This window comes from Tenebrio molitor, chromosome 1 (assembly GCF_963966145.1).
Source record: "Tenebrio molitor chromosome 1, icTenMoli1.1, whole genome shotgun sequence".
NCBI lineage: Eukaryota > Metazoa > Arthropoda > Insecta > Coleoptera > Tenebrionidae > Tenebrio > Tenebrio molitor.
Genome location: NC_091046.1, coordinates 30,902,646 through 30,920,987, shown reverse-complemented (window position 1 = coordinate 30,920,987; position 18,342 = coordinate 30,902,646). Strand labels below are relative to the sequence as shown.

At 39.3% G+C, this 18,342-nt stretch overlaps 1 protein-coding gene and 1 long non-coding RNA gene across 2 annotated transcripts; one reads left to right on the top strand and one right to left on the bottom strand.

Moving 5' to 3' along the window:
- Positions 1-471: 471 nt before the first annotated feature.
- LOC138137112 (uncharacterized) lies at positions 472-1,249 on the bottom strand. The gene is made up of 2 exons (XR_011161558.1): positions 1,101-1,249; positions 472-730 (listed from the first exon to the last, which is right to left on the bottom strand). It is a non-coding gene; the product is annotated as an uncharacterized lncRNA (long non-coding RNA).
- Positions 1,250-3,029: 1,780 nt separating this feature from the next.
- LOC138124873 (uncharacterized) lies at positions 3,030-7,903 on the top strand. The gene has a single exon (XM_069040059.1). It carries the CDS (start codon positions 6,691-6,693, stop codon positions 7,900-7,902), a length of 1,212 nt encoding a protein of 403 aa, XP_068896160.1. The 5' UTR covers positions 3,030-6,690; the 3' UTR covers position 7,903.
- Positions 7,904-18,342: the final 10,439 nt, after the last annotated feature.

Sequence of the window (18,342 nt, the reverse complement as noted above, 5' to 3'; positions counted from 1 at the left end):
CGGTAGCAAGAGCTCGGATTTGAACGAAATTTTTTTAATGTGTTATAAATAATAGTAGTTTATTTGACGAGTTTGTGTGTAAATTGGGCCTTTTTTGGCACGCGTGGGCCATTTTAAAACGCGAGTGAAACGAGTGTATTTCCCACTATGAGCGTCAATTTTTAACCTATAGGTTTTATTTAATATTTTGTATTCATGACATAAAAAAAAAAAATTATTATAATCGGAACTCTTGCTACCGGTTCCGAAATAACGCCGTATTTTTGTCTATCGTTACTCCACTAGGACTCGAGTGTGAAGATTGCAGATGACGAGGGCGGTAGCCCGAGTTCATCTGTAACACACGAGTTTCCTGTACTATAATATGCTTTAGCTGACGTGTTATGTACAACATTTTATCTACGGCTGCTAATTATTAATTTAAAAAATCAATTTTTGGCAAAAACGTCAAATTTGACATTTACAAAAATATATTTTATAATAATAATACATAATAATAATTTTATTAATTTATTCCAAGAGACATTATTTGTCTATAATGGACAGTACATATTATAATATCGAGCGAATACAATACAGGGTGGTCCCGATATAACCTGCCAAAAAAATTCTGGGTCATTAGAAGGATCTAACAAGTCCAAAAATCCCCTTTTCATTAGGTCCAAAATAATGGGAATAAATTAACCCCTATCCACACCCATTCGACGCTGCTGACCACAAAAATACGTACCTCACGGCTTCCTAGATTAATAAGAGTCGAAGCCTCTAATACGGCTGGTCGAGTTCATCAGTTGCAAGCATTTTTACTGTTCCTGAGAGGGCGCCACTATACATTTGTGTATTTGGCTGTTTAACCGCGTACAAATCTCATTTTAAAAAGAATCGTAATTTGTATGTTACATACACTACTTCAAAAAGTAGATTATTGATAGAAAAAAAAACATTAATACGATTTTTCATTAATTTAATTTAAAAAATATTCGTTTTTTGGTAGAGGGCGCTACTATACTTTTGGCTTTTGAAGGAACAGACAGTTCAAGGAACTCGACCAGGCGTATTAGAGGCTTCGACTCTTATTAATCTAGGAAGCCGTGACGTACCTACTCAGGAATTAATTGTTGGTGTTTGTAAGGATGACAGTATCTAAGCAACATAGGTACCTGAATCGTTTTTGACAAATCTCAAATCTGATAAACTAAGGGCCGGTTGCACCAACGTGAGTTAAATTTAACTATAGATTAAAATATTCGAAAACATTGTTATAACAATAGGTAACTAAAGTAACGAAACATTTTAACCTACAGTTAACTTTAACTGGCGTTGGTGCAACCGGCCCTAAATCAAATTAATGACATTTATTGAAAACGCTGTACACTATGTGCGTTAATTCACCAGCTTATTTAAGTACAAAAGCTGATTTTGTAGACTGAGATGAATGAGTAATAAATAAAGTGGTGTTCCTCAATGTGTAAATAAATTAATTGTGGTTAAATAGCCAAAATAATGTATTGAATAAATTTATTTACACTTTACATTTTCGTACTTTCAACTCTAACTGAGAATATCTACTAACTAATGAAAGGTAAACTAGACTAGAAAATGTATTTTATAATAAATGTTCTGTGTGCTTTCCGTTGGCATTTAAGCACATTTGAGTACGCCGGTACCAATTTTCATAAACAGAATTCAGCATTTCTGGGTTTTTACGAATCTGGTTCGCGGCGTCTGTTATGCGTTTCTGGAGTTGGCCTTTTGTATTTATTTCAACTTCGTATACCAAATCTTTTGTGTGGCCCCAAAAATTAAAATCCAGAAGGGTTAAATGGAGGATCGGGGACGCCATCGTATTGGAATCAGTCAGAACCAACCTCACATAAATGCAGATGTAGCTCCACAAAAGTACAACGGAATGGAAGGGCTCCTTCAGGAAAACGCTCGCCGTATGGTCGCCTTGCCGGTCTTGAATTACCACGTGTTTCGCAATAGAGTAAATGCAAATCGGCGTATTCTTGTTTTGTGAATTTCATACCTTTTTGAAGGATTCGCAAATTTAAAATTAAACTTGACAAATGTCATAGGTGTTACAAGTACCGTTGCTAAAGAAATTGCAGCCAAGTAACCAGAATTACCTTTTTAAAACCGATTAACTCATTAGCGTACAGCAAATTTTGACCAAATTTTCAATTATTTTTATCTCGAAAACGAAAAGACTTTTATTAGAAACATTTTTTTTGTATGAGTTCTACTCATCGTCACCTATTACTGGATTTCTTTTGGCAAGTTATATCGGGACCACCTGTTATACCGGGTGATTCAGATTGGTATTCGCGCCCCTATATCTTTTTTATTTTAAGAAAAAAGTATAGTAAATCGCTTATGAAACTACAATAGATGACGTTGTCAAATCTTCTCTACGATGACATTTGTCAAAGTTAAGACAGTCAACTTTTTTTTTAAATAGTACATTATACATTTCTTAGTCTATTCTTGTAAAGTTTTTTTTTTACATTTGAATGTGTAAAAAAAGTTGACACTTGCAATAGGAAAAAATCGAGAAAAAAAATAAAATATGATTTAATTTATTCGAAAATGTTATTTTCTAAAAAGAGCTAGTTAGCCATGGAGGCAATTGAATTTTGACATTAATAGCGTCAATTATTAACGTACTATGGCGGTCAATAAATTTAGGCCGGCAAATTTCTGACATTTCAAAAAAGTCAATGCAAGCGACCATTTATTGTCATTATGACTGATGTGTCAGTTTGTCAGACTGAAGGTTTTCAAGCTGTTTGGCGCTTCCTTCGCCTTTCTCGTAACTTACAGATCATGACGCACTAGCATAACTGATTTGTAGTAGCACTTCTCTCTGGTGCACGCTTCTTTTCCCAATTTTAATTTTGATTATCGCTGTCACGATGACAAGAATGACAAAAATCGAAAATGGGGTTAGTTGAACATAATGCCAGCTTCACATTTTGATGTCAACTCAATGACAGGGCCGGCCTAAATTTATTGTCCGCCATAGTACTGTGATGAACGCGGTATTTATACATTTTATTTTATTACCATCGCGGAAATTATTCACCTTAAATTCAACAAAGTCAAATTTGTCTTAACGATCTCCAAATTGTTTCTGTGCAATTTATGCATTCCATTTATTTCCATTTTTAAATACGCACATGTTTTGTAAGTGTCAGAATGTTGAGAAAAACAGAGCCGTTCCCACGAAGGGTTTCCTGGAATGTAAGACCGTTGCAAATCGCAAGATTAACTTCTTTAGTTTCTTTCAAAAGGCCATGTGGTATTTCTCCAAGTTATCAGGGTGGCGAGACGCCCACCACACTCGACCAGTCGACCAAGCAAGGCATTCATTTGCATACGAAAGGATAAATTATTTAATTGTTGTTTAAAAATTGATGAAAATAGAGATATAACGATAAATAAATTAATACATCCGTTTAGAAAGGAGTCGCCGGGTATTTTGAGTGACACAAACAAAATTTAACTAGAATTAACAATGTTGATAATAATTCAATTCGTCTGAGTTTGGTCGTAAATGAAGTTTCATTTAAATTTCTCATAAGATGTTTACATTAAATAGGAAGCTTTGTTCGGGGTTGCTGAATCCATATAGTAAAAATTGTTAATTAGTTTAAATCCTGGTAAATCGGTCAAATCGTTTAAAATATTCACAATTGAATTGGTCCACTAGAATTTGGTGTCTGCGATTTAGATTTTAAACACAGCGTCGCCAGCCAAGGGTGGTCCGTTTTGTTAAGGTGGCGAGAGACGCGTTACAGATCGAGACTTTTAAGTAAGATATCGGATTACACTTGCACGTGTGGTCAGTTGTGGGAAAATTTAGCAAAATTAATAAATTCTTGTTTAAACAAAGTCAAGTCACAAACCCACTATTTTAGAAAGACGCGCTGTGTTTTTCTGAACATTTTGATATCCAATTTAACCCTAATTTAAGCTGGTGTAATCGTAATTCTGATGTACAAACCAATTTTCCTTATCTAATTATTGTAAGCAAATCTTGCACCGTACGATTACTGCCCATTTACTAACATAGTTTTACAAGGGAAGTAGGTAGAAATTTCTGTAAGAAAAGCGTAGAAAATCGTGAAAATGTAAAAATAGTACCGCTGTAGTACTGGGGGCGACATCTAACAAGGGGTAGTACTACGAAATTTACAGTTTTCTTACGCCTTTCTTCCATATGCTTTCCGTAAATTTAAACAAACAAAATTTGTTGTTACATTCATTAACCATCTTCAGTTCAACAATTAGTTGCAGACGGAACAACAACCAATTTTGGAGTTTAATTTCTCTTTCAGCGTAATTGGGGTTGATTCGCTATCGTTACTATGTTGTATTATATTGTCCAATGGACAAACAAATTGTATGTTTAATAATGTTGATATTGCGAATCGAAAAACCACCCTAACTAGGAAATAATAATATTTTTAAGCGAGTTAAACGAGGTTTGATCGAATGCCCATGCGTCGTAAGAGTCAAATTTGCATAATGCCACACATGTGGAAAATGAGTAACAAGGGAAGGGGGGTAGGCGAGTTAGCGTCCCCTATTTAAAGTTTTGGCACATTTGTCTTAGGGGATTCGATTTTTGACTGTCTTTCGAGCTAGTCGATATCCGTGTGTCTGCCTTTGCGATTTTGTTTAAATTTTCCAAGTTTAAACTATATTTGTATTAAATCACTTTAGCTTCGTTTAGAGTGCCGAGTGCTAATAAATAAGTTAGTGCCAGTTCCAACAACAGGTGCCGACGAGCAACCAGGGTGTTAAACTTTCTAGGTAAGCCCGAGAAAGGGTTATATTATTTTGATTAATTAACTCTATGTCAAAATTTACTTGTTTTTCGTTGAAATTATTTTATCAGTCATTCACCATGGAATATTTAATTTCAATTTATTCAACAATTTGAAATAATCAAAATCCAAATTTAAAATATTTTTTTTCCAAGTTTCGAGTTATTTGAAGTAAAAGTTTAAAGCTAGAGGTAGCCAGCAACAAATGATTCTATTTCCGATGGAAAGGGGCCGCAACACTTTGGTTGTCGGATTACTTAAATTACAAATTTAACTTATCTGATCCTTTTATTCAACATTTTTTATATTAAATTCTTTACTCTAAATTTGAGTGTAACCACCAGTCAGGGACTTTGAAACTTAACAGTCAATTACTAATTTATAACTAAATCGTTCCTGAATTTTCTCAACTGGTGCCCGCAAATCAGATCGAAATTTCTAGTTATAAACTTTAGGGAGATAGAATAATTGGTTGCATATTCAATATAGGGTAGAGTAGGGCTATTTCTCTCCCGCGTCGTGTTTAGGCGACCAAGCAAAATTATTGTTTTGCACCAATTGCACCTGAAATTATAGGCGCGTTTGTCGGCCATCAACGATGAGGAGAGTCGTGGTTCCCGGGGACCCTCTTCTTCAACTTTACTAGGTCTAAGACACGGTGTCAGGTCGTAGTTTCCGACCGTGGACTTAGAATGGGCGTCGTAATTCCCGCTCCAACGACATGTACTATGTATGTGTGGGCTACCACGAGGACAAACGCGACAAAATAACCATCCCGGTTACCTGTAATAAACTGGTGTCGCGTACGACAAAGTTCTGTACAAGTCTTTGTCGAAGCTCGTGGACGAAATTTGTGAGAGAAATGACGACTACAGTCATTCAGATTGATTTGCGAGGACTTGTATATCCGGGTTTTATTCGGAAGTTGTAATTGGTGTTTAAGCACCGGGCTTTTACCGGAAGCGGTATTTCGGCAGTAGGGCGTAATAGTTAAATGCGATGCACTTATCAAATGCCGCGAGCATGTTATCTTCCGACTCTGGTACAAGTCTAACTCAGTGCACTCGATATTAAATGTTGCTTGGGTGATATAAGTCCGAACAAGTTACCTGAAGGTTAGGTTAGATTTGCCGTACGTAAATAGGGTTGCATAAAAATGGGGGTTACAGCAAAATCAAACTTTTCAAATCTAAATTGGATAACATAAAATCTCATCAGGTGAAGACTGACGCCTCAATCATTTGTTTAAATTCACGATCACCATTACAAAGAAAGTCTCTTACGAATTTGCTTACAAACATAACCTAAACAATAACTTTAACACAGGGCAAAATTTGATCAAACCCGCAGAACTCATCCATTTTGTAAACAAGGCTTCGAAATATTTTGTAATAAAATAATTGTGGGGAAACTTGTGTTTAAATCTCTTCCTCCATGCGTTTTGACACTACTTTGTCTCCGAATTTGTGTTACGACTACTGAGTATTGCCTAATAGGCCTTAAGATAAACCACCATCATCACTATAAAGGTGACTATCGACGAAAAATAAACACAACGTAGGTAAGTGAAAATAATAAGTATAAAGGGTTACTAGACGAGCCAAATAGATTAGTATATCAAATTGAGAGTTTAAAAGATAAATTAACAGTTAAAAATGTAAAAATTTACGACATCATCACGATCAAAATGGACGGTCTCACTACAGTCAAAATTTTTGGTGCCGTGACCAGGATACAAAGTCATAAAGTGTCATTTCCGAGGGGAAAATTTGTCTAAAAAAGATGCTGCTGTGTTATTAAACTTTCTAGGACTCCCATAATTTACTCGGTTCGATACCCGAAATTAAAGGTTGTCGACATGGAAAAGAACAACATGCACTCAGGGAACGCCGGAGCGTCATCGGAGGAAATGCCAGCGTGGTTTATGCGCTGGTTGAATGCTCAACAGCCAGCTTTTGCGATGCCATCACCGCCGCCACCGACCCAGCAACCACTTGCTGTTGCACCGACGGGGCCGAGTACTAGCGTCACCACCAACAACGAGGGATGGCAGATAACAACCATGCCAAGCGACCAGCTGTCATTTTCGACACCTGATTCTCTTGCCAGCCCAGCCATGCAGGAAACGGAGAGTCCTACGACGTCCACAGGAACCGGAGTCGGGATGGCGGCGCCTCCACCAATTTCCGCACCGACTGACAACCTGGCCGCGCTTTCCGGGGTACTCCGGAATCTCTTAGAGCGACCACTCCCAGCGCCGGAGCGGCCGTCGTTCGAAGGATTGAGGCGCCAAAACCCCATGAAATTCATACGGGCGGTAGAGGAATACGGACACTCTTTCGGGCTCAACTCACCACGACTTTTGGGAGTCGCGGTCGACTGCCTGAAAGGTAACGCGAAGCACTGGACCGGGATTTACAGGGACAACTGGCGGACCTACGAGGATTTTAAAAGGGACTTCCTAAAGACTTATTGGTCGGCTCAACGGCAAAGGGATATTCGCTTTCAGATTTCCACAGGGCGTTACGATGAGACCAAGGGGACAATGTTGTCGCACTTCGCCTACTTCGTAGATATGGCGAAGATGTTGACGACGCCTCTGTCTGAGGAAGTACTGTTAGATGAACTAATTCGGCACTTTCCAGACAACGTCCAGTCCTTGTGGATTTTACAGAAAATCAGTAACATCGCCGAAGCCGCTGAATTCCTGTCAGGTCAGGAGATTCCGGGACAGAATCCGGGTTTTAGGGACAGCGCCTCCGGAGACAAGGGCCGTGCCACAACCCAGCGACATCACACCGACCAGGGGCAGAAGCGTCCGAGGCCGAACGACAGCCGTTTCAACGTGACGGGACCACCGGTTCCGGTTAGCCGTGACGGTGAAAAGCGGACTCCCGGAAACCCAGGACACCCGACGTCGTCGAACCAATTTTTCTCGGATAAATTCCAACGACGTCCGGGAAACAACCAGTGGCGTAACAGCCACCACCAGAACGGGAGGCCGCATGGCGATGCTTCGCGGGGCTCCAAGGATTCGGGAAACGGGGGCGGAGTACAGAACGGGGCCTAAAGTACTCCCGACAACGTAACGGCCCAGGAAGCGACCGGAACCAGCAAGTGCGTTCGGGGGAAAAACGGAAACGTTCTTCTTCGCCGCACAAAAGCACAGGAAAACTTGATGTTCGACCGCGAGCATCACAGGTAATAACAAACGTTTGTTCCTTAATTAAATCAGCTGTCGTAGGGAACCGCACAAATAAACAAAGGGTTGTACCGGAGATTGACATCCACATCGCGCAACATTCGACCGTGGCTTTATTGGACACCGGAAGTGAAGTCAGCTGTATCTCGGAAGAAGTTTGGGCCAACTTAACGTCGACAGGAAGGAAGCCACCTACACTACCAGTCACTTCGATCCACCTTCGCGGAGCCATCGGACAACGGAGTTGCCAGGTCGTCATCCAATGTTACCTGGAAATCATCATCGAGGAACACGCTTATCCCGTCGTCGCACTAGTCGTGAAGAACTTAATCAAACCTGCCATTCTGGGAGCTGACTGGCTACACGAACAACGGGCCGTCATTGACTTCGACGACAACCAAGTAATTTTGAAAGGAGAAACGGGCAACCACAGTTTTTCTTTCAAGAAAACTGTCGAAGTATCACCTGAACCAGAGGATTATGTGGAAGAACTTGTGGGACACGTCGAGATCCGCAAACCAACGACTACAAATCGGGTCAACGAAGAACATCTAGAGCCACTCAGCGCCCTCCAAGCAAAAGTTGATCCACTCACAATTCCCGACGCTGTGAAGACCAAATTGATACACCTGCTGCAACGTTACAGGTGCGTCTTTAGCCCTCGCCCAGGACTGACCCACAAATACACACACGAGATCAAACTACATGACAAGACGCCATTCTTGAAGAGGCCGTATCCAGTCCCGTTCGCTCTTCGTCCTGCCGTTGACGTGACAATTCAGGAAATGTTAGACTTGGGTGTCATAAAACGGGAAGCGTCGCCGTATGCAAGTCCAATGACGGTAGTAAAGAAGAAAGATGGATCAGTTAGAATTTGTCTGGACGCCAGGATGATTAATTCGAAAATGATTGCTGATTGCGAATCACCACCCGCAACGGACGAATTATTACGTCGATTCCATGGGGTTCGATTCATGTCCACCATCGATTTAAGATCTTCATATTGGCAAATTCCTTTATCGCCGGAAAGCCGACAATACACTGCATTTCTGTACAACGGACGAAGTTACACCTACCAAGTCTTGCCGTTTGGACTCAAGACTGCCGTGGGTTCATTCAGCCGTGCAATGGACGTAGTTTTGGGCACCGAAGTTCGCGAATTTGTCGTGAATTATATCGACGACTTACTAGTGGCTTCCGAAACCTTGGACGACCACTTAGAACATCTTCGACGAGTATTTGAAAAATTGAGGCAGGCCAACATGACGATAAACCTTGAAAAGTCAAACTTCATTCAAAAGGAAGTGAAATTTCTGGGACACATTCTCACAATCGACGGCATCAAGGCAGATCCAGAAAAGGTCAGCGCCATCCGGAGTTTTCCGGTCCCACAGAAAACTAAACACTTACGCGCATTCCTGGGACTGTGCAATTTCTACCGGAAATTTTGTGCTCGATACAGTGCAGCTACACAGGACCTCAACAAACTCCTGCGAAAGGGTGAAAGATGGAGATGGGGACGCAACGAACAGGAAGCGTTTGACCGGGTGAAGAATTTGTTTCTCGAAGCAGTGTTGTTACGTTACCCCGACCAGAGGAAAATGTTCTACGTTCAAACCGACAGTTCTGGCTATGGATTGGGGGCGGAACTTTATCAAATCCAAGAAGACGGGTCACGGGGTGTGATCGCGTTTGCAAGTCGTTCCTTGAAAGGACCGGAGCTGAACTACACAACTACGGAAAAGGAATTACTGGGAGTCATCTTTGCATTGCACAAGTTCCGCATTTACATTCAAGCCACGAAAATCATCATTCGGACCGATCATCAAGCGTTGAAATTCCTGAGTCGTTGCCGATTACTCAGTGAACGCCTAACTCGATGGACGTTGCTCTTAGGACAATATGACTACGAAATCGAGTTAGTGAAGGGAAAGGATAATGTAGTTGCCGATATTCTTTCACGATATCCATCTGACGGTGAAGCCAGTTATGAATATCCACGTGAACAACCAATTGTCGCAATGTTTGAAGTCCACGACACACCCGAGATGCTGCAATTGATGTCCGACCTTCAACGACATCAAACCGACGACCCAGTATTGAGACCGATAATCGAAAGTAAACGATCCGGCGGAGCTGCCCCAGATTCGAGGACTCAACGGGTTTGGGCACAATATAATTTAACAAATAATGTGTTAGTTCACAGGTCACAAAACTCGAACGATGACTGCATTGCCGTACCTGAGAGTTTGGTCATCAAACTCGTGGACTACCACCACCAACTCCTGGGGCATTTCGGGTCAACCAAAGTGTACAACTCGATGAAGGGAGAATATTATTGGCCGAACATGTACCGTTCCATCAAGAAGCGTCTCCGAAGCTGCGACCTTTGCCAGAAAACAAAATGTTCCAACCGTCCGAACCAGGGGCCACTAACACCTATCCTGTACGACCATGTTGGGGACTTAGTCTGCGTCGATTTCTACGGGCCGTTACCGACCGGACGATTGGGGGGGTCATACGTATTTGTTGTCATCGACGCCTTCAGCAAATTTCTCAAGCTCTACCCATTGAGAAAAGCCACCGCCAAAGTCGCTGCCAAACGACTCACCGAAAATTACGCCGGATACATCAAACCAAAATGCGTATTGAGTGACCATGGCACACAGTTCCTGTCCAGCACCTGGGAGAACAGCCTGAGAGCTGCCGACATACAGCCAACACTGTCATCGATTCGACATCCAGAGTCAAATCCTAGCGAGCGCGTAATGCGGGAGCTAGGTAGAATTTTCCGAGCCTACTGTCGAGAAAATCACGCCAGTTGGGTCAACCATCTGAACAACATCGAAGACTGCTTGAACTACGTTCCACACATCAGTACCGGATTTTCCCCGTATGAAATTCTGTACGGCAGGAAACCGCCAAATCCGTTAGATGCCGTGACATCCGGTTTACTTCCGCAACGAGCACCACTCTCCAGAGAAGAAATTCATGCCAAGGTCCGCGAAAACCTACGACATCATGCGAACCTGCGTCAACGTAATCAAAAGGGTGAAACTACGATACTAGAACTGGACGATTGGGTTTTGCTGAAGAACAAAGTCACTTCCGACACCAGAACACAACAATTCGCCAAGTTCATGCCATTGTATCGGGGACCGTACAAAATAATCGCCAAACCGCATCCAAACACGTACCAGATCGCCGATCCAGTGTCAAACGGAATAAAAGGGGTGTACAACATGACCAACTTGAAATTCTACCATCGACGAGACGAATAAATCCGCAAGAAGTTCCGACAGCGCTATTCCAGGACACATCCATAGTTCTGAGCGCACAGACTCTCCGAAGCGCACCCACCATTCGGGCGCATCCACCATTCTGGCGCATCCACCATTCCGGCGCATCCGCCAGCGCTACCAGCAACAAGGTGCCGTCTACCTACTACGCGATGTCTTACGCCGCATCTACGAAGCAACGCAAGACAGGGGGCGAATGTGATGAACGCGGTATTTATACATTTTATTTTATTACCATCGCGGAAATTATTCACCTTAAATTCAACAAAGTCAAATTTGTCTTAACGATCTCCAAATTGTTTCTGTGCAATTTATGCATTCCATTTATTTCCATTTTTAAATACGCACATGTTTTGTAAGTGTCAGAATGTTGAGAAAAACAGAGCCGTTCCCACGAAGGGTTTCCTGGAATGTAAGACCGTTGCAAATCGCAAGATTAACTTCTTTAGTTTCTTTCAAAAGGCCATGTGGTATTTCTCCAAGTTATCAGGGTGGCGAGACGCCCACCACACTCGACCAGTCGACCAAGCAAGGCATTCATTTGCATACGAAAGGATAAATTATTTAATTGTTGTTTAAAAATTGATGAAAATAGAGATATAACGATAAATAAATTAATACATCCGTTTAGAAAGGAGTCGCCGGGTATTTTGAGTGACACAAACAAAATTTAACTAGAATTAACAATGTTGATAATAATTCAATTCGTCTGAGTTTGGTCGTAAATGAAGTTTCATTTAAATTTCTCATAAGATGTTTACATTAAATAGGAAGCTTTGTTCGGGGTTGCTGAATCCATATAGTAAAAATTGTTAATTAGTTTAAATCCTGGTAAATCGGTCAAATCGTTTAAAATATTCACAATTGAATTGGTCCACTAGAATTTGGTGTCTGCGATTTAGATTTTAAACACAGCGTCGCCAGCCAAGGGTGGTCCGTTTTGTTAAGGTGGCGAGAGACGCGTTACAGATCGAGACTTTTAAGTAAGATATCGGATTACACTTGCACGTGTGGTCAGTTGTGGGAAAATTTAGCAAAATTAATAAATTCTTGTTTAAACAAAGTCAAGTCACAAACCCACTATTTTAGAAAGACGCGCTGTGTTTTTCTGAACATTTTGATATCCAATTTAACCCTAATTTAAGCTGGTGTAATCGTAATTCTGATGTACAAACCAATTTTCCTTATCTAATTATTGTAAGCAAATCTTGCACCGTACGATTACTGCCCATTTACTAACATAGTTTTACAAGGGAAGTAGGTAGAAATTTCTGTAAGAAAAGCGTAGAAAATCGTGAAAATGTAAAAATAGTACCGCTGTAGTACTGGGGGCGACATCTAACAAGGGGTAGTACTACGAAATTTACAGTTTTCTTACGCCTTTCTTCCATATGCTTTCCGTAAATTTAAACAAACAAAATTTGTTGTTACATTCATTAACCATCTTCAGTTCAACAATTAGTTGCAGACGGAACAACAACCAATTTTGGAGTTTAATTTCTCTTTCAGCGTAATTGGGGTTGATTCGCTATCGTTACTATGTTGTATTATATTGTCCAATGGACAAACAAATTGTATGTTTAATAATGTTGATATTGCGAATCGAAAAACCACCCTAACTAGGAAATAATAATATTTTTAAGCGAGTTAAACGAGGTTTGATCGAATGCCCATGCGTCGTAAGAGTCAAATTTGCATAATGCCACACATGTGGAAAATGAGTAACAAGGGAAGGGGGGTAGGCGAGTTAGCGTCCCCTATTTAAAGTTTTGGCACATTTGTCTTAGGGGATTCGATTTTTGACTGTCTTTCGAGCTAGTCGATATCCGTGTGTCTGCCTTTGCGATTTTGTTTAAATTTTCCAAGTTTAAACTATATTTGTATTAAATCACTTTAGCTTCGTTTAGAGTGCCGAGTGCTAATAAATAAGTTAGTGCCAGTTCCAACAACAGGTGCCGACGAGCAACCAGGGTGTTAAACTTTCTAGGTAAGCCCGAGAAAGGGTTATATTATTTTGATTAATTAACTCTATGTCAAAATTTACTTGTTTTTCGTTGAAATTATTTTATCAGTCATTCACCATGGAATATTTAATTTCAATTTATTCAACAATTTGAAATAATCAAAATCCAAATTTAAAATATTTTTTTTCCAAGTTTCGAGTTATTTGAAGTAAAAGTTTAAAGCTAGAGGTAGCCAGCAACAAATGATTCTATTTCCGATGGAAAGGGGCCGCAACACTTTGGTTGTCGGATTACTTAAATTACAAATTTAACTTATCTGATCCTTTTATTCAACATTTTTTATATTAAATTCTTTACTCTAAATTTGAGTGTAACCACCAGTCAGGGACTTTGAAACTTAACAGTCAATTACTAATTTATAACTAAATCGTTCCTGAATTTTCTCAACTGGTGCCCGCAAATCAGATCGAAATTTCTAGTTATAAACTTTAGGGAGATAGAATAATTGGTTGCATATTCAATATAGGGTAGAGTAGGGCTATTTCTCTCCCGCGTCGTGTTTAGGCGACCAAGCAAAATTATTGTTTTGCACCAATTGCACCTGAAATTATAGGCGCGTTTGTCGGCCATCAACGATGAGGAGAGTCGTGGTTCCCGGGGACCCTCTTCTTCAACTTTACTAGGTCTAAGACACGGTGTCAGGTCGTAGTTTCCGACCGTGGACTTAGAATGGGCGTCGTAATTCCCGCTCCAACGACATGTACTATGTATGTGTGGGCTACCACGAGGACAAACGCGACAAAATAACCATCCCGGTTACCTGTAATAAACTGGTGTCGCGTACGACAAAGTTCTGTACAAGTCTTTGTCGAAGCTCGTGGACGAAATTTGTGAGAGAAATGACGACTACAGTCATTCAGATTGATTTGCGAGGACTTGTATATCCGGGTTTTATTCGGAAGTTGTAATTGGTGTTTAAGCACCGGGCTTTTACCGGAAGCGGTATTTCGGCAGTAGGGCGTAATAGTTAAATGCGATGCACTTATCAAATGCCGCGAGCATGTTATCTTCCGACTCTGGTACAAGTCTAACTCAGTGCACTCGATATTAAATGTTGCTTGGGTGATATAAGTCCGAACAAGTTACCTGAAGGTTAGGTTAGATTTGCCGTACGTAAATAGGGTTGCATAAAAATGGGGGTTACAGCAAAATCAAACTTTTCAAATCTAAATTGGATAACATAAAATCTCATCAGGTGAAGACTGACGCCTCAATCATTTGTTTAAATTCACGATCACCATTACAAAGAAAGTCTCTTACGAATTTGCTTACAAACATAACCTAAACAATAACTTTAACACAGGGCAAAATTTGATCAAACCCGCAGAACTCATCCATTTTGTAAACAAGGCTTCGAAATATTTTGTAATAAAATAATTGTGGGGAAACTTGTGTTTAAATCTCTTCCTCCATGCGTTTTGACACTACTTTGTCTCCGAATTTGTGTTACGACTACTGAGTATTGCCTAATAGGCCTTAAGATAAACCACCATCATCACTATAAAGGTGACTATCGACGAAAAATAAACACAACGTAGGTAAGTGAAAATAATAAGTATAAAGGGTTACTAGACGAGCCAAATAGATTAGTATATCAAATTGAGAGTTTAAAAGATAAATTAACAGTTAAAAATGTAAAAATTTACGACATCATCACGATCAAAATGGACGGTCTCACTACAGTACCTACATTTAAATAAATAGCTATGTTATAACCTACATTTAAATAAATAACTATGATAATTGTATCGTGTGTTCCAATAAAAACTCACTCGCAGTAAGCCATGACTATAGAGATAGATAGACTGGTCATGTCGATTTTAGGATCACTGGAAGTAGTTCATTTGTGACTTACAAATTTTCATCATATTGTGAGTGACAGATAACCTATAAATTTATTTTAGTAGTTCATTTCACATCTGGTACTAAGACATACTTCACTTTTGTCATGGCTTGCTGCGAGTGAGTTTTTTGTGGAACACACGATATAATTAAAATCAACGTCACGTGATCTTAATTGTGAATTTTCTCTTATTCGATACAAATAAAAACAAAAAAAAGTCTGGCAACGCTGTACACATTTAGCATGGTGCGCCAAGCGATGCACAGTTTGGGCGACGTAAACTACTTACCCTTTTGTGCAATTTGCCTAATTTGCGGCGGCGTTAGTGATAAACTTTCTTCAGCATTCATTTTCAAACATCAAATGCGAAAATAAAAAATATCTGACGTTTTATTAAATTAATTTTTTTCACAGCCGGCTAAAATTATGCCACATAAAAAATATCACCAACCACCGCAAAATTCCCTACATTTAAAATTTTTATTTTTTTATTTATAAAATGGTATAAAGCGGCAAAATAGAAAAAATAGTATAAAAGATTCGTTGCAGAAGGTCCTTCAAGCACTCATTTGTTCCTCAACTCGCCGTTACGCGGCTCGTTTCGGAATTTCAAATTCGTGCTTGAATAGATGCCGAGTCAGAATATAATGTTTTCAATTTCACCAATCCCAGAAGTTCGTCCTCAGGCATTACTAAAAAATCGGATAGGTTGCTAGACAGCAAAAATAATTATTGATATCGCAACAAGCAACTGGCAACGGCAAATTGCGGGCGTTCTACCTTGATGGTGCTCAACTCTGATTGGTCAAGACTTTAGATAGGACTTTATTCTTTTTTCTAACACTAATATCTTATACTGTTTCCATGGTGCATTTGAGCTCACACCTTATGTTTCCCATAAAATACGCTTTTCTCTATAAGACACGTCGTCAATAGCAACGTATCTTATAGAGTCATAAAATACGCTCACACATATCATTCAACTAACATTTTATTCATCATTTTTACAGTAATTATCACAAAAGTGAAAAGTACAATTATTGAATTGGAACTGCCACAATAGCTTCGTGCTCTTGTTCCTAACATCTTCTTCTTTAACTTCTGCTGTTTCATCCAATGCAAGTGCCCGGTCATCGAAAACTGGCAATCTTTACATTTTCTTCAAATGATTCTTGCCGTAGTGTGAATTAACTTTTAATGAAGTTCTACACACTTACCCCATATCAAGAAAAGCCAAAATGACATCTTCCGTTACCTCCGTGATGCTTTTTTTATTGTTCCGGCCTTGAAACGAAACATACACCTTTTCGTATGCACTTTTAGACTTCATTTGTAACAAATTGCCCCTTTTTTCTTATTTCTTCTGGAACGTTTTGGCACATTTCAACGATGAAAATTGTTTTTTTCCAAATTTGTTGATATTATTAACATAGTACCCACGGCAACCTCCGCATTTTGTGTATTGTGACGCGCCTCGAATAATTTCTGAATTTATTAAAATTTCTGATAAGATGTTAGTGTTAGAAAAAATCTTGAAGACAACGCGTGTTTTATAGTTTAAAAATCTCGATCTATTAAATCCTCGCTCCCTGCGGTCGCTCTGATTTAAACTACGATCTCGATTTTTAAATCGTCTATAAAACACTTGTTGTCTTAATAGCCATAAAATTCAGATTATTATATTTACCTAAATACTCTGGGGAGGCAGTTCTGGGACATCTTCTAATATGACCAAAAATAAAAACTCAAAATTTAAATATTTTATAGTTGACTCAAGTTGCAAAAAACCACTTGTCATTTGCAACAGCAGTTTTTTCAATATTTTTAAACCAAATAAAGGCCCAAAGGAGCAGAAAATCATAGTTTGGGTTTCAAATGACTGATCTCATAAAAGTGCTGTTGCAAATGCAAAGTGGTTTTTTGCAACTTGAGTCAACTTTAAAACCTGTTTTACAGCTAATGTCAGGTGAATCACAACGACTGACGAAATTCCGTGGCCGTGACTGTACTCTTGTAGTTTTGGCCACGACCTGCTGTATAATAACCGGCCTGTTCATTTCATTAAAAAAGCATTGCGAAAATGTTTCCGAGAAAGAGCCAATTTTTGCTGATGAGGGCGCCATAGTACGGGCGCTTCTAAAGAATAAAAATGCGGAAAAATATGTTTAGACATGATTTTAGAGTTAAGATTGAGTACCTACAGTAAGTTCATATTTTCTTTCTAAAACAATACTGAATATAATTGTATTTTTGTGTTTTTGATTTTAATTTCGAATGTCATTTGAACGAGAAAAACTCTTGGTGACAAAAACTTATGAATAATATCCCCAAAAACCGCCCGTACACTAGCGCTTTGCGGGGATCACTCAAATTACACTTTTGAACAGGCCGGTTGTAATACAGCAGGTCGTGGTTTTGGCATTTGAAAAAAAAAGACAAATCCACTATAACTCAAGATGTTGTAGGTACAGTTGCGGAATTAAAATTTCGGGCACTATTGTCAATGTCATGATACTCTCGTGTCAAAAATGGATTACTCCCTAGAATTCGAACTTTTAGGGAAATAACGTTTTTCACGTTGTGTGTAACTAGAATTTTCAAAAGTTATTTTGAATGCCTAAAGTTGGTTACTTTGAACTGAGAGATTAAATCCAAATAAATATGCCGCCAGTAACCAAAATTGATCAAAATTGATTGTGAAACGAAAAATCATCTATCACTTTGCGAGAAATTAGCCATTTGTAACTGTTACAATTAATTTGCTGTCTTACATTTTTGGGATATCTTTTGTTTGTCACCAGAAACCACATAGCCTCCAACCTAACCAAATTTATGGCAACTTAGTAACGAATATCCCTAAATCCTAGGGAGTAATCCATTTTTGACACGAGAGTATAAACTCTAAAACAACCTTTACGTTAATGACCTTATAGTCATGTCTTGTCATGTTTTTGTCTTTTTGGCATTCAAAAATTGTCATTTGTGGCATAATAACGGGTAGGCAACATATCAAAACGATGATTTAGTGTCAGTCATGATGACAGTAGAAGGTGCTTTACAGAGATTTTGTTGAAATGACAGAAAAATAGTGCCCGAAATTTTAATTCAGCAACTGTACGTATTAATAATACTCAACATGAAA

What these genes read in the sequence shown, in the direction of transcription:
- LOC138124873 (XM_069040059.1), top strand. Translation starts at nt 6,691, where the DNA reads ATGGAAAAGAACAACATGCACTCAGGGAACGCCGGAGCGTCATCGGAG.